At 41.4% G+C, this 15848-nt stretch overlaps 1 protein-coding gene across 4 annotated transcripts in view; it reads right to left on the bottom strand.

The window, feature by feature from the left end:
* Window positions 1–15848, bottom strand: part of ARVCF (ARVCF delta catenin family member) — a 422733-nt gene that overhangs the window by 123853 nt on the left and 283032 nt on the right. For all 4 annotated transcript variants that reach the window (XM_040347904.1, XM_040347914.1, XM_040347907.1 and 1 more), the window contains 2 exons: window positions 11240–11739; window positions 3109–3292 (listed from right to left, as the gene is read on the bottom strand). In XM_040347904.1, the coding sequence (XP_040203838.1) occupies window positions 3109–3292; window positions 11240–11739 (684 nt within the window). The remainder of the gene's footprint in view (window positions 1–3108; window positions 3293–11239; window positions 11740–15848) is intronic.

Raw genomic sequence — 15848 nt, 5'->3', positions numbered from 1 at the left:
GTGGCCCAGAAGCTGACTGACAGCATGCCAGGGTGAATTGCAGAGGTCTTGAAAAAGAAGGGTCAACACTGAAAATATTGACGCTTTGCAAAAACGTAATGTAATTGTCAATACCGACCATTAAAACTTATGAAATTATACTTCAGTATACCATCGCACCATCTGACAAAAAGATCTAAAAACACTGAAGCGGCAGAGTTTGTGAATGTTAATATTTGTGCCACTTCTCAAAACTTTTGGCCACGGCTGTAAATTAAATTATTGTATGGCTGTGCTGCATTGTTACGTAGTGTATTCTTGGAGTGGGTCGCACTACAGAGTAGATTACACCCAAAGCATTTGTTTTCTATATATCTTTTAGCAAAGAAAACTGTAGTCATTTACGTCCCACCCATTTTCAATAAAGGAGTAGAAAAGAACAGCCCCATCACATTGACATTTTATAACAAGTTAGAAAATTTGTGCAGATTTCAGGGTTTAAGGTGCACAAAAAGGTGCCCAATAATAAGCAATTGTTCACAAACAGGTTGAAGAGAATTTGGGCATCTCTTCTTGCGAGTTTTATTATGTGTTTTTTATATCATTGGTTTACTTCTATTATAGGTTGTATTTTAAGTATGTGCCAACTTCTACAAACAACAAGTACCAAGTTGGTCACTAATGATACCAATATAAAAGTACCCTTATATCTTGTGCCCCAAACTGGCTCTATTTTTTACCATGTCAAAAATCAGAAAAAGCATCTTCAGTCTTATACTGCAACCAGGGCATAGTGGAATCTGTTGGCTACGAAGGATAACACAAATTGCTAAGGAAACTTTTCTTAGGTCTTGGTGTGTTATGACTATGGCTTCCACAGGTTGCAGCATATAAAATACAAGGCCAGCTGATACATTTTATCAGCCCAATTGCCAGTAGAACCAAGCCAATATACGGTACTCGTCGCTCACAAGGCCTTAACTTGCTCGGTTACTTTCACAATGCTAATATCAGAGCATGTGTTAGACACAAAACGCTGCAGTTCATTACTATTCCATGTTAATGTATACATAAAGAACACCAGGTCATTAGCCGGAAAACCGTGCCATCTATCATTTAGTTAGCTGTAAAGCCCAGCATTGTACGCTCATTGCCGGCTGGAAATGGGAACTCTCTGAGGTAAATGCTGCTCTGAAAGAGCCATTCAGTAATCTCTCCTCAACGAAATGAGGCTGGCAGCAAGTGCTATGGAAAGATAAACCAGCAAAAGGAACCGAAAATCTAATTCCGACACTAATGTAGAAATGTTCGCTGCCATCACAGATGTGAGAATGAGGCGAACACAAACCTTACTAATAATGTACAGGCTTATTACTGAGGAGTGCCTGAAGCAAAGCTATATAACCATACATCATGCAACACTGACAACAGCTTCGCAGAAAGAAAATGCCATGTAATTGATAGCATACAATCTGGCTGCAGGTTTCAGTTGTGTTTAACACACAAAGACCAAACACATTCTTTAAGGTCACAAATATCACACTCGAAATAAAAGCGGTCCTGAATAATAAGATGGTAAATATTTCCTTTTCCTGCTGCCTGTGATGCTGAAATATTTTTATATATATATATATATATATATATATATATATATATATATATATATATATATATATATATATATATATATATATATATATATATATATATATATATATATATATATATATATATATATATATATATATATATTACACTTCTATACCCACAGTTGATTTAGAGTAAGGCAAAAATCCCCAATAAAGCTTGGTCCAATTTGCTCAAACATGGGGGAAAATTCCTTCCCAATCCCCCGAGAGGCTATTCCCTGGATCAACTTTACCTATAAATGTTATTATCCATTAACCGTTCTATTATCTACCTTTAGAAAAGAATCCAGGCCTGTCTCAAAACAAATTAGGGAGCTGGCCAGAACCACCTCTTGAAGGAGACTATCGCACATTTTCACAGCTCTTACTGTGAAGAAGCCTTTCTATATTTGAAGATGAAATGTATTTTCCTCCAGACGCAAAGCATGCCCCCTGGTCCTCTGTGATGACCCTAAAGTGAGTAACTCAACACCAAGTTAAATATAGGGACCACTTATGAATTTATAATATGATGATCATATCGCCCCTTAATCTCCTTTTCTCAAGAGAAGAAATTTAGTTCCGCCAATCTTTCCTCATAGCCTAGCACAGTGATGGAGAACCTTGGCATTCCAGATGTTTTGGAACTACATTTCCCATGATGCTCAGCTACACTGCAGAGTGCCAGAGCATCATGGGAAATGCAGTTTCAAAACATCTGGGGTGCCAAGGTTCGCCATCACTGGCCTAGCTCCTCCATGCCTCCTATCAGTTTGGTTGCCCATCTCTGCAGTTTTCCAATATCTTTTTGTGGCCTGGTGTCCATAACTTTACATTTAGCAACATTAAACCTCACTTGCCACACAGTTGCCCAACTGAGGTCTGCTTGTAGGTTGGAGACATCCAGTAAGGACGCTATTCCACTGCATAGCTTGGTGTCATCTTCAAACACTGAAAGGGGACTTGTAATCCCAGACCCAATATCATTTATAAATATAATAAAAAGTAAGGGTCCCAACACAGAACCTTGTGGTACACCACCACTAACCTCAGACCATTCAGAGTATGAATGATTAACCACTACTCTCTGAGTAGTTGTTTTTTTGCCAGTTTTCTATACATTTACAAACTGATTTTTCCAAGCATGTAGACTTTGCCTAACACATTAGATCAAGATGTATGGTCATCGTCAAATTATCAGTGTCTTCACTATACCAGGTTTCAGTGTCGTAGGCAGCAAGATAGGCAAGAAACAGCCCCAAGGCTCGGCTCCCACCTATGCACATGTGCTGGCCATACAATTCTATGTTTATACCAAACTTTCATGGAACAGAAGTAAAAATAGGAGATGTATTATCCAGAAGTTGATCTCTACTAGAATGGTCAGTAATAATTCACAACGAACAATTATGCTGAATTGGAACACTAAACACCTTTAGGGTTGGAGACGATCATTTTAAAAGCTTGCGATTACAGCATGTAGCACACATAGGAACAGTACCTTAGGCAGCCGGATGTGTTCTTAAAGACTGTGGTCCATTCTGCATCACGGGGCTTGGAGTCCTCATTGGGTTCATTCTCCCAGCCAGAGTGAGGAATGATCACCTCATTAGTTAATGTTTGAAGGCCATGGTTGATGATAACCATCTTCAAGGGTTCATACGAGGACAGGTTCCACAGAGTACCTTTAGAAAGAAACAGAGTTCTAAGTGGCAGAAGTACAATTTAATTAACTATGCCTAAATGCAGTGAGGCAGGCCTAAAGATATTCCAGCAACACACTGGGTCATCAGATGGGCAGAATTAATTGGCCTGTTGCAATGCAATTGTTTGAATCTGTGCTAAACCTTGATTGAGACTAATGGCTACAACCGCCGTATACTTTCAGAAATAATGAACAAATGCTACATTCATTGGATTTATCTTGTTATAGCAAACCTGTATAGAGAGGTGAAAATTTGCAAGAGGACACTATACCATGTATACAACATGCTTTTTAAAAAATAAAAATCAAGAAATCAAGAAGAGCAGCATATGGAAAACAAAAAGCAAAAAGTTTAAACTAGATATATATATATATATATATACACACAAAAAAAGAAAGAAATCGAAGATTGCAGGGCACAGTTATCTTAGGTTACAGGCTGCTACATTGTCTGCATCTCAGATATCCCCAACAGTAATGATTATTATACTCAAGGAAAGTGAAAAAGGATATTAGGAAGAGAACATTTGCTGCATATCATGTGATACCAGTAAATCAATACTGCATTTGCTTAATTTGCCATTGATCACAAGAATTGATTAGGGATGACCAGCCTTCAGCAAACAAAGACAGGAAGTTATGTCACTAAAAATTGTTCACTACTTTCAAATTGTGAAAAACACAACTAATTCTGTAACAGCTGTTGTGCAGAAATCAAATGTGCATTCAAAAATAAATTTAAAAAAAACGTGTATAGCATAATCACCTGTAGTGATAGAAAACCAAGACTTCCCTAACCAATAAATGAACTGGCTAGCAGGATGTGATCATTACATAAAATGTGGTCACTATGCAGGATGTGTCAGCCCAACACAGAATGTATAAAAGTAGACCAGATTTGGTGATATATGTACCAAAGACAAATTAAGAGACTACCACCAGCAAGACACGTTATAGGGGCTTATTCCACCAGGTTTGTGAGATTTTTTACAAGTCATATAGGGCTGCCATAATAAAAGGGATTTTTGAAATATATATACCGTATATAAGCTGCAGCTGGTGGGCTAAAAAGGATTTCAAAGGGACTCACTGGAGGTGTTGTCAATCCTTTATTTTTCCAGCAACTGGGAGGCTGTGGCTTGCCAGTACTATGATCAGGTAACAAATTTAAGAGACCCTGCCCTTTTGCCCATTCAAGGAAGGAATATTTGGCATACCCACATTTATACACTCCCTCGCCATCTCCACACCGCAGGATTCCAAACTGGGCAAGCTTGGGTGTTAGACGGTGTCAAAGTTTAACCAGGAGGGTGACACCACTGCCAGTCCCCACCAAGGCCGAGGTCACATGTAAAAAGGGATGTGTCTGCCGATAACCAACCATATGACTATAATTCAGAAGGCCTAAAGACGAAATGTTGGATCAAGAAGGAGCTTGGATGTGAAAATCAGCCACAGATTTACATTATCCACCACCCAGCCTACAAAGAATGAGAAAACTGGTCTAAAGTAACACAAACTGAAGAGTGTCTGACTTTTCTTGGCAACTTAGTGTCCAGCTTCACTTCTGCTTCTGAAACTACCCAGATGTGATAGACCATGACAGACCATGTATAATAAACTAAAAAAAGTCACGTGTGCCTTACGGTAAATACAGATGAATGTAAAGGTGGGTGAGGAGTGCCATGCATGAATTAGAAAACAAGAAAAGCTTAAAATGTTTATCTTTAGCAATTTTTAAGAGTGGGGAAAGATTAGTAGTCCCAAAAGGTTTACTGCGGTCGTAGACTGCATTGGAGAGATTCCTGTCTGGAAGTTTTTCCTCAGGACAGGAGGGGAAATCCCTCTAACAGCACCAGAGACAGAAGTAATTAGCAATTAGCAATTCTCTCAACTTATCTGGCCTATAAGTCTTGGCAAAAGATTACCTGGTAGGGACATATATTGTGTAGAAACCTCATGGAGCTACCAAAGCATCTGTGTAGTGTCTGCCATAGGGGTCTCAACCCTTGCTACAAACCTGTTCAAAGTTTGTATTGAGACGCAACTCACTGCACAGCTTACGGATAAGAGACAATCCCAGCAGAGCACACTCTTGCTCTCACGTTGATGGCTTATATATGCCACCCTCTGACTGCACTTGTGCAAGGTGTCCCTCCAAGAGCAAAGCAGAGTCCATCTAAATGCTCAAAGTTTAAGCACACTGATGGGAACTGGGGTCTCCAAAAACCCCAAGTGGAGCCAAGCTCCAGTACTCCTCTCCAGCCTTGAGGACTGGCGCCCAATTCTTAGTATTTTCTATTTCTAGGGCAAATATGACTTTCTAGATAGAAGCACGTCAAAACCCCCACACTTAAGTTGACTTTGTCACGTCTGTGGTAATTACTAAGGCAGTGAAACTGACCAAATCACCTGTGCAAAATCGTAAAGCCTGAAAACATGACCTGTTGGGGATACTTGAGGACTGGAGTTGAGAAACATTGCAGTGGACGGTGGACAGATAACCACCTGCGAGAACACAGTAGGTGGACATGTCCTTTCAAAGAAAAAAAATGCTTTATTGGCTGAAAGAGAAGACTCAGAATTGCAAGTGAAATTTTTGCCCTTCCTAAACTGAGGCAAGAAGCTCCTGTATTCTATGCCGAGGTATGATGATCTCATTCTGCCTCACACCAAACAGTCAATTCCATGTGAATGACAGATCCATAAGATTTGGCATTTATCAGCCTTTCCTACACAAGGCAGCTCTGCAGCTCTTGGTCACAGATTCCCATCCATGACCAGTACAATAAAACCAGCAGCCACAGTAGTAACCCTCCTAGGGGAATTCCGACACCAACGCTGACCCACAGTTCCCCCCTGCAGGAAATACCAAATCCATGGAAGGGACAGAGTGGCATGGGGATGTGAGAGGGTACACGGAAGGTGGAAGTACATGGAATAGCCACAGTAGTAACCCTCCTAGGGGAATTCCGACACCAACGCTGACCCACAGTTCCCCCCTGCAGGAAATACCAAATCCCTGGAAGGGACAGAGTGGCATGGGGATGTGAGAGGGTACGCGGAAGGTGGAAGTACATGGAATACTACTTTGCACCTTTAGCAAAATCTTGCAATGAGCCACAGCCATCTGCCATGACTGCAGACCACTAGCTGGAGAATAGGTGCTGCCAGTCTCTAAGGGGAACATTGTGACCAATCATGTGGGCAGGGCCATCAAATGTGTACAAAACCCCTCAGACTGTTTCTGAAAGAACCAGGCTGTCAAACTGATCTGCACACAGCAGGGAATCGCATGAGCTCAACGGCTGTAACTGGAGCGAACACCACAAACTAGAGGATCTGGCTGATCACACCCAGCTAGCGACTTTCTTGATGCAAACCAAAGCAGTTTAGAATTTTTAGGTTCCAATTCCTAAATGTTAGACTAATAACGGTGTTGTTACACAGTGTGTGTGTGTGTGTGTGTGTGTGTGTGTGTGTGTGTGTTGGGAGGGTTTGGTCACCAGCAGGGACTGCCTTTTGGAAAGTCTTGATTTTAATTGCTCTTTGCATCCTTCTCCAGCAGGTGGCACTATACCCAGTTAAAGGACAAGTTCACCTTTTGTAACAGTCAACTTTACACCCGTATTCAGAGTGTAACATGTTACTGTTGCAGAAGCCCCCCCCCCCCCTCATTTCCTCATTGGGACAGCAGGCCAGGGATCCCCTTTCCCCACCTGTTGTCACAATTCAAAAAGCCGCAGGGCTCTACCCACCCGGTTGCATCATTCAATTACAGAGTTTTATCAATGGGAGAACTACAAGTAAAATCGACAGCCTTTGCAGCCAACAGCTTGTAGTTCTCAATGAACTACCAGTGCGCTGTTGAGGTAGTTTGATTCTTCCTGTCATTGTGTATGAGCAGACAGATACACTGACAGTCTGCAGGGAGGCCGCTATTGCAGCCGCAATCTGCTAATCACTGATGCATTGCTTTGCAGGCTGCTAGTAAGAAACAAAAAAAACATTTTTTAATAAATTACAATGTGCATTTCCCTCTACCCCCCCCCCCCTTTTTTATTTTACAAAGGTGAACTTATCCTTTAAGGATTATCTAAAGCGGAGCCGCCAATGAATGAGAAAACTTTTTTTATTATTATTAAAAGGGAATGCTCTCTGTAAGTTTTCTCCTACATTTCTTACCGAGGGCAGGAATATTCCCATATTTCTGGCATTAGGCTGAATGGTTCTGTAATGTGCTTTTTGCATATGTTTTATAAGTACCCACTGTTTTCTGATTGTGATATGCTGTATATGGCACATAAACACTTTAAAAAGCTTCATTGTCATGTATTTTGGCTGTGTATGTTTTGTTTGCTTGTTTAAAGTTCAATAAACTTTATTCCGGATAAAAAAAAAAGTTATGCTGGATCCTTCGTCAGCTTCCTCACTTCCTGCCTGGCAAAAGTTTGTCCCAAAAATAGAAAGCGAAGGGAAATATCTCTAGGATAGCAGTAAAACTGACAAGGGTTCTATCCTTTGACCATTCCATCCCCCCCCCCCCCCCAAAAAAAAGTTTTGGGTATAGACATACGTAAACACATTATGCATATGTAAATACATTTACATAATCTCATATGATCCTTTAAAACTGAGCATATATAAATTACAAAAGAAAAGTGGCAATTGGAGTGTTAGCGAGGACACAAAATGTGTTCCAGCCTTCAAGTTAACTTTCTGCCAAGCTGTTAAGCTAGACAGGGATTTCACTACAATAGCAGCATACTGAGGAGTGCTGCACTGGATGGCAGCTCTTAAGAGGAAAAGTCATGTTTGTTTTTGTAAAGTGTCTGGGAGGGCTCCTTGCCATTTTCACTCAGACTCCTGGGCACTCCCTTAGAAATTATAGACTGGCGTTTTCACATCAGCTTAAAAAAAAAAAAAAAAAAAAAAAGTAAGCCAGGGGTGTCAAACTCTTGCCAGATTTCTGAATGTGCTATGGGGCTGCCATTCAAACACTGCAGTCTAGTAGACACGAGCCAAGAAATGATACAACCGGTCAGGCCTCAGACATTTCAAGTATGAGAGGGAAGACCACAGAGAGAAAGAAAATGCATTCACTTAAAGCGGTAAACTTAAAGTGGGTCTAAAGTATTAAAGAAATTTACCTAGAAAAAAAAAAAAAAAGCATATTTTTTTTGCAGGTAAAAAAAACGTGCATTTGTTCTTTGTTGCGGTAGCCTGTACAGCATTGCACCAGCGATCAGCATTTATAACAGGTTATACCCTGAATAGGGGTGCAACATGTTATGAAAGGTAAACTTATCCTTTAAGGATTGTGACCCTAATGCATTCTCTGCATTAAAGCGGAGGTCCACCAGATTTTTCATTTAAAAACCAGCAGGTACAAATACTGCAGCTGGTGACTTTTAAAAAATGGACACTTACCTGTCCAGTGTGCCCGCGATGTCAGCAGACGAGGCTGAGCAATCGCTTGGTCCTCGGCTGCTTTCACCGCCATCCTCGGTGAGGGAATCAGGAAGTGAAGCCTTGCGGCTTTCACTGCCCGATTCCCTACTGCACATGCGCGAGGATCGCGGCGCGCTGTCACTGGTCCCCGCTCTCTTCTGGGATCAGTGTTTCCCAGAAGACAGCGGGGGGGGGGGGGTGGGTAGGGTTGACGTGACGAGGCTGGACTCCCGCGGGAGTCAGAACCCGGAAGTGGTGCAAATACCTGCACCCCCCTTCTCCCTGAAAGGTGCCAAATATGACACCGGAGGGGGGGAGGGATCCAAAAAGCGGAAGTTTACTATTTGTGTGAACCTCTGCTTTAAGTTAAGAAAACCTGTCTATGCTGCAGGATTCCCCACAGCCTTCTACTTTCCTGAACCCAAACTAATAAAAAAAAATAACGGACTCATCTGTCTAAGGCAAAACGGACGTTTTAAACGTGGGTTACTATCTGTCAAGTTAAATCAGTAGCAGTTGTAAAAACATCCCCTGTACATGAAGCCTAAGGCACCACAGCATGTTGCGCCATTTAAAACGAAATAGATCCCTTTGTCAGGATGGAGCCCTCTGGGCCCATGTGATGGGTATTGTTGTACAACTGCCCTTTCAGATTTTCCCCACTTGATCAGCGATGTAGGCTATAGCCTGTAACGCTGGTCGGAATACAATGCCACAGCAAGGAGGAGTCCCTCATCCACTTCAAATGTGTGGATGGGGAATCAGGCAAGTTTTTTTTCATTCAACCCATTGGCAGATTAATCTTTGGGCTGCCTATGCTCTACAGGAGAGCAGTGCTGCCATACAGAGCGCAAGGGATTTTCCTGGAAGCCTGCTGGCAGGGGACAGGCTTTTCTACTCAGGATGTGGCTGCTTCTCAAAGCAAACAAACTGTAAAAATCGTGCACATCTTGTTTTGATCCACCAGCAATGTATTTAGCAGATTACAACAGAAAATTCAGCCGATTTGAACATTAGTTACACTGTAATCCAAAACAATGCCGTAGACATCGGCGCTTGTCTCTATTGTAAATATCTCCCAAACCGTGGAGGTTTAGGAGATATTTCCAGCACCTACAGGCAAGCCCTAATCTAGGCTTACCTGTAAGAAAAAGTGGTTGTACAGGGTGTACAGCCACTTTGAGTCCTTGGTGTAGTGAAGTCATATATAGTGGAGTCCGGTTAGATAATTGATATTTAGGTATTAGTATGATGACTATAATTTATTATGTTCCGCAGCAACCTGAAGTTCTCCAGAGAGTGCATTTATTTGATTTCCAATACAGAACAAAGTCCAAATTCCACAAATGATACAAATCCAACAGAGTAATTCAAAGTCTCATCTTTTCCTAGACTTGTGCCATATTCAGAGAATATACAGGGAATATTCTGAGTAACAAGATTGACCTCCAGAATTATATTCCCTATCCACTGAATAGCTGAGCAATTTGATTGTCCGTCTTTGATCTACATCCTGTCTTTCAGAGTGACAGATAATGACCCCAGCTGGAGACAGCTTCAATCATCACATATTCCTAATTTTGCATTCTTGCATACTAACAAGCTTCCTCTGACATGTGTAATTATATTACAGATACAAAGGTGGCCTGAGAACATCAGAGTCATTATCTGCCCCATCTGATATGCGTAGTAAATCTCAGATATCAGATGGGACAGATGACTCTGATGTGCTCAGGCCACCTTTGTATCTGTAATCTAATTACACATGTCAAAGGAAGCTTGTTAGTATGCAAGAATGCAAAATTAGGAATATGTGATGATTGAAGCTGTCTCCAGCTGGGGTCATTATCTGTCACTCTGAAAGACAGGATGTAGATCAAAGACGGCCAATCAAATTGCTTGGCTATTCAGTGGATAGGGAATATAATTCTGGAGGTCAATCTTGTTACTCAGAATATTCCCTGTATATTCTCTGAATATGGCACAGGTCTAGAACTGATCTAGTCAAATGGGACTTTGAATTACTCTGTTGGATTTGTATCATCTGTGGAATTTGGACTTTGTTCTGTATTGAAAATCAAATAAATGCACTCTCTGGAGAGCCTGGTGTGTTGCTGCGGAACATAACTTAAAGTCATCATACTAATACCTAAATATCAATTATCTAACCGGACTCCACTATATATGACTTCACTACATTTGGGTGGATGACAATACATAAGGGATTTCCATGTTCAGTGATATATTTTATAAAATGAAGAACAAAGCTCCCAAGCGGACAGTAGTCAAGAATTATTGCAGAAAAATCTTGCCATCACAGTAAGCTAAACATATTAAAAAGCCAAGGGTTGCGTTTACCCAACAGGCTCCACCTACAATTTTTTTATTTTTTACAAATATTAAAACAAAAAAGAGAATATCTCAAATATACACACGCACCATAAAAAATATACACATCACCATTACAGAACCTCACCTGTTATGAGCTCCCGGACTTCCATGTCATTTGTCTTCCTCAGAAGTCGAATCAATGCAGGAATACCATCACAATTCTTTATGGAAACTTTGTTCTCATTATCTTTTCCAAAAGAGATGTTGCGGAGGGCTCCACAGGCTTTACGATGGACTTCAGGCTTAGGGTGGTCCAATAGTCCCACAAGGATGGGAATGCCTTTGAGTTGTCTCACTTCCTTTTTTATTTTGTCATTCTCATAACATAAGTGTTGTAGATAGGCAGCTGCGTTGGACTTGACAGGGTCAATGGGATGATTGAGCATAGCAATGACTTCAGGCAAGTCAGGATCTCTCCATCGGGGGTCTTTACGCATGCTGTCGATGGAAGGTGAACGCTTTCCCAGGCGGTCTATGCTGGCCAGGCTTCCTCTCTCTGGTTGAGCCAGTGGTGCGGCATAGCCACCGTGGAGATATGGGATTCTCTCGTCAATCAGGTCCGACTCCAGAGGATCATCATACGCTCTATGTGCAGAGAACATGTAAAAGATATTTATACAATTCTTTGCAGGTTTTGCGAAGAAAGGAACTCTTACCAGTTACTATTACCAAGGAAACATTTACCTGTTTAATTCAAAGAGCAGCTACAGATGCTGAGGAAAATGTGGGAAAGAAAAGTGATTCTTATAAAGCCTGCCATTATGTTAAATACATTATGTAAACACAGACTGTTTAAGATAACATTCGCTTGTTAATTTAAATGCACTTAATGAACAGCATCAAATTAGACCTTTGGCAGGAACACATGCTGTAGGACGTTACTTCCTTATAACCCAGTTTGGCCTCTTTCACACGGAGCGGACCGTTTTTGTGTCCGCTCCGTGTGTCCGCAAAAGCTCAGCAGAGACCGCCCTGTCTCTCCTCCGCTCTCCCCTATGGGGAATCGGATGCAGACGGACCGTCTGTCCGTCTGCATCCGATCCGTTCCGCCGGACGGAAGAAAAATAGGGTTTTCTTCCGTCCGCAAAAGCGTATCCCGACGGACGCGGATGGTCGTGGATGCTCCATCCGCTAACGGACGCGATCCCATAGTGAACCATTACAAGTCCATAAACGGACTTGTAATGGACGGACGAACGGAGCGGACGTGTGAAAGAGGCCTTTCTCCTGCATTCTATATGTAGCAGAAAATATTCAGCTAGGCTCATATGGAAAGCCAGGGGGTCTTTGACTTACCACGATACAAAAAAATGTGCGTTTATTCAATAGGGCCAAGACCAAATGTGGAAAACACATCAACGCAATCAAGAGGAGTTCTTCTAAACTGATATCTGGTTAACACTGATCTATACGGACTATGTCAGATAGAGATAAACGGTTGCCTCCTCTGCCATTTGCACACTTGGAAACAGTGGCGGCCCATAATGCAGGGCGCCTCCCGTCCCCATCATTTTTTGAAGCACGTGATTCGAGGCAGAGGCTCCAATAGGCTTCAAAAAAGGGTGGTCTCGGGGCACAGAGCACTGCACCCTGAGCCCACCCAGTTGGGTGACAATAGTGAATATTCACCATCGTCTTCCTGGTTCACCTCCTGGCCAATCAGGCAGTGGTTCCCGAGACCCGTCACGCGATTGGCCGAAAAGAGAAGCGATCCTATTGGCTCTACATTAGGTGGCTGTATTGCCCCCCCCAAAAAAAATATATATATACAACCAGCCGCCACTGCTTGGAAAACAAGAAAATGTAGTAGGAAAACATAGCAGACACCAATCTAACTGGAAACCCAAGACTGCTCTAAGGCATAGTCTTGCATCAATCTCATCTTGTCGTTTTCTGCATACAGCCTGCAATGAGTTGACCGGCTCTCTACACAGAATATTTGCAGTACAATGATGTTACTGCAATGTAGGTAGTAGCTGGGTTTGCAAAGGCATTTGGTGCGCACAACGTGGATTTTGTGCGCACAAAATGGATTTAGATCTTGTGCTGCTTTTAAGAAATATATGTAAAATTAAAGTTTGTGCTTTAAGCTCATTTCTAGAATCAGAATACATTTAGTTGAATTCTGTTGCACATATTAGAGTAAACTATACATCAATGTTGAAGTTCAAACTAATCCTCACATGTGCCCCCTGAAAATGTTACTCATCTATCATAACGTGTCAGTAGAGCAGTGGGACCACACAGTGCTTTATGGCAACATACAAGGTATTTCAGAGGTGACTTCTAGGCTCTTCTCATGCTACATACAATACAAAACCCTGGTAATAGACTACCTGGGAGGCAAAGGGGGTTACTTTAGAGACAAACGTCATAATAGGAATTGGCTTCCAGCATCGCAGAATCACTATATAACAAGTAATTTTGGTGCATACTAAACGAACAGAAAAACACAAAATATTCTTGTCATCCGGACGCCAAATACCCAATACACACATGGGTTGTCACGTGATAAATATCCCCTTTGAGTAACAAGGATGGTACAAGACCAATATAGTTCAAGGTGACAGCCGATACATGTAAAGCCCAACGCTACAACCTTGACTTAACCCTTGGCAGCTAGCATCTGAAGTAAAAAATAAAATCACTCAAAAAGTGCATTTATCAAATATGCCACATTAAATGCAAATAAAATCAACCTCTCCTAGTGCTTTCAATCTAGTGCCTTATTTGCATTTAGGTATTTATCATGCAGCGGTAAATTACTGTGATCCCAGAGATCACTCTCCTCCGAGTGCCTGTTTATGAAGCAGTGTAAACTGCTTCTTTTGGGGAGTGAAGCAATCTACAAAGGCTTCAAACGGTGGAGAACGCCCCCCTGTTATTGTAATCTTGCATAACACAGTGAGATTACAGTAACAGAAAATCAGTGAAACACAGAGGTGCCCGTTTATTAAGCAGCGGTGAAAATACTGCTGCCAAATATACGGGCATTCTTGGAGATCGCCCTCCTCGGCACCTCACACTAAACTGCATAATATTAACAAAAAAATAAAGTCCCCCTACACACACAAATATATCTATCCATCTCTCAAAAAGTAGGAGATGCAATCATGATCTTTGCAATAAGGAAATATTGCAAACATCAATTGGAACTCCTACTTTTTTGATAAACGTCTGGTGGAAAAATGGAGTGAAAAATTGGAGGTTGTCCACATTGGATGCAATCTTGTAACAAAGATATTTGTTACATGGCAGAAGTGTCCTACCTTGGTTTAGATATATAGCTTGTGTCTCTAATCTGCTCTACCAGGTTCGGGGGGGGTGGGTGATGGTTGTGGAAAGGCAGAGGGAACGGTTTCAGTCTTGGGGGCCCCGATTGAGGAAGAAATCTTCCTCATCAATTCTCCTTGAAAACCATGCTCTTTTCCACCTCTGGGCTGAAGAATCTGGGAGGGAGAATTCTCAGAGATCGCCAGTAAAGTCCTGAGATTGTACCTTAATAAACTGTCCGTTTCTGTCAATGAGACTGTGTGTTGAAAGGATCAGCAGAGAACATGTCCATCTCAGTTTTTATAAACCGCTAATGAGCTGTGATCCTCAGGATCTCGTTTTCACAAACGGACATCTTAGTGCGGCATATTTTATAAATACAAATTTTAGCGGTTACGAACACATGCCAACTATTAACTCTCCATTTATATTTCAGAGAGACAAACATCTGTAATGGGTCTATCCCTCATCATCTACATTTCTATCATGCCTAAATCTCTAGCCCACATTCCTCCAACATAACCCAACCATGTTTCGGTAAACTGCTCCTGTCTGGGAGTGACGGAGATGAAGCGTGGCAAAGCCTCTCTCACATCACTGAGCACAAAGAAAAGAAGCTGCTGTTATCAGCTGAATATAGAGGGAGGTTGTAAAGCCGCACCAACTTATCAGAAAAACTCAAACTGACAGTGCCAGCGCTTTGGCCAGAACCTCAACCCTTTAAACTAGGAGGTATTTGTCCTCCAGGCATGAAAAACATCTGATCTGTGTTACAACAAAAGTCCACCACAAGACTAGAGACCTCATTCTAAATTGATTATCTCTTAATTTTTAAGTGTACACATTACTCCTTTTCAAATTTTTATTTTTTAAACCTTTTTCTTTCCAATGTATAATCTGTCATTGGAGCGCAAACAACCCATTTTTTGCATAGCTCCTATGAAAACTATCTCATCAATAAAAGGAAGGACGTCTAATGTAATACTGAAGATAAAAATGGACGACAGATCATTAATAATACTTCAAAGAAAAATTAGTCAAAACACAGCACGGTTCCAAACCTAACATTTGCAAGTGTCTCAGCTCAAGCCACAATATAGATTTTACGTGGATGAGCAATACATTTTCTAAGAGTACATGGTGGATATATGATTGTTTGTTCCATGCCTTACATTGATTAAAACAGCACAGCTTGTGCATGTAGCCATAGCAAAAAAAATAAAAAATAATCAAGGGCTGACGGCGACCAGGGTTGCTAACTAACTCCTATTAAAAAAAAATAAGTTCTTTACTTTAGGATCACGTTGTTCCATGCTATTGTCCAACCAATGCAAGAATTGAGCTTATGGATATTTATTGCATTTATTTTTACCTATAAGTCAAGGACCCACCCAATGCCAGCATTACCCTTTTTCTTGAAA

Source organism: Rana temporaria, chromosome 1 (assembly GCF_905171775.1).
Source record: "Rana temporaria chromosome 1, aRanTem1.1, whole genome shotgun sequence".
Taxonomy (NCBI): domain Eukaryota; kingdom Metazoa; phylum Chordata; class Amphibia; order Anura; family Ranidae; genus Rana; species Rana temporaria.
This window is presented reverse-complemented; position numbering and strand designations above follow the sequence as displayed.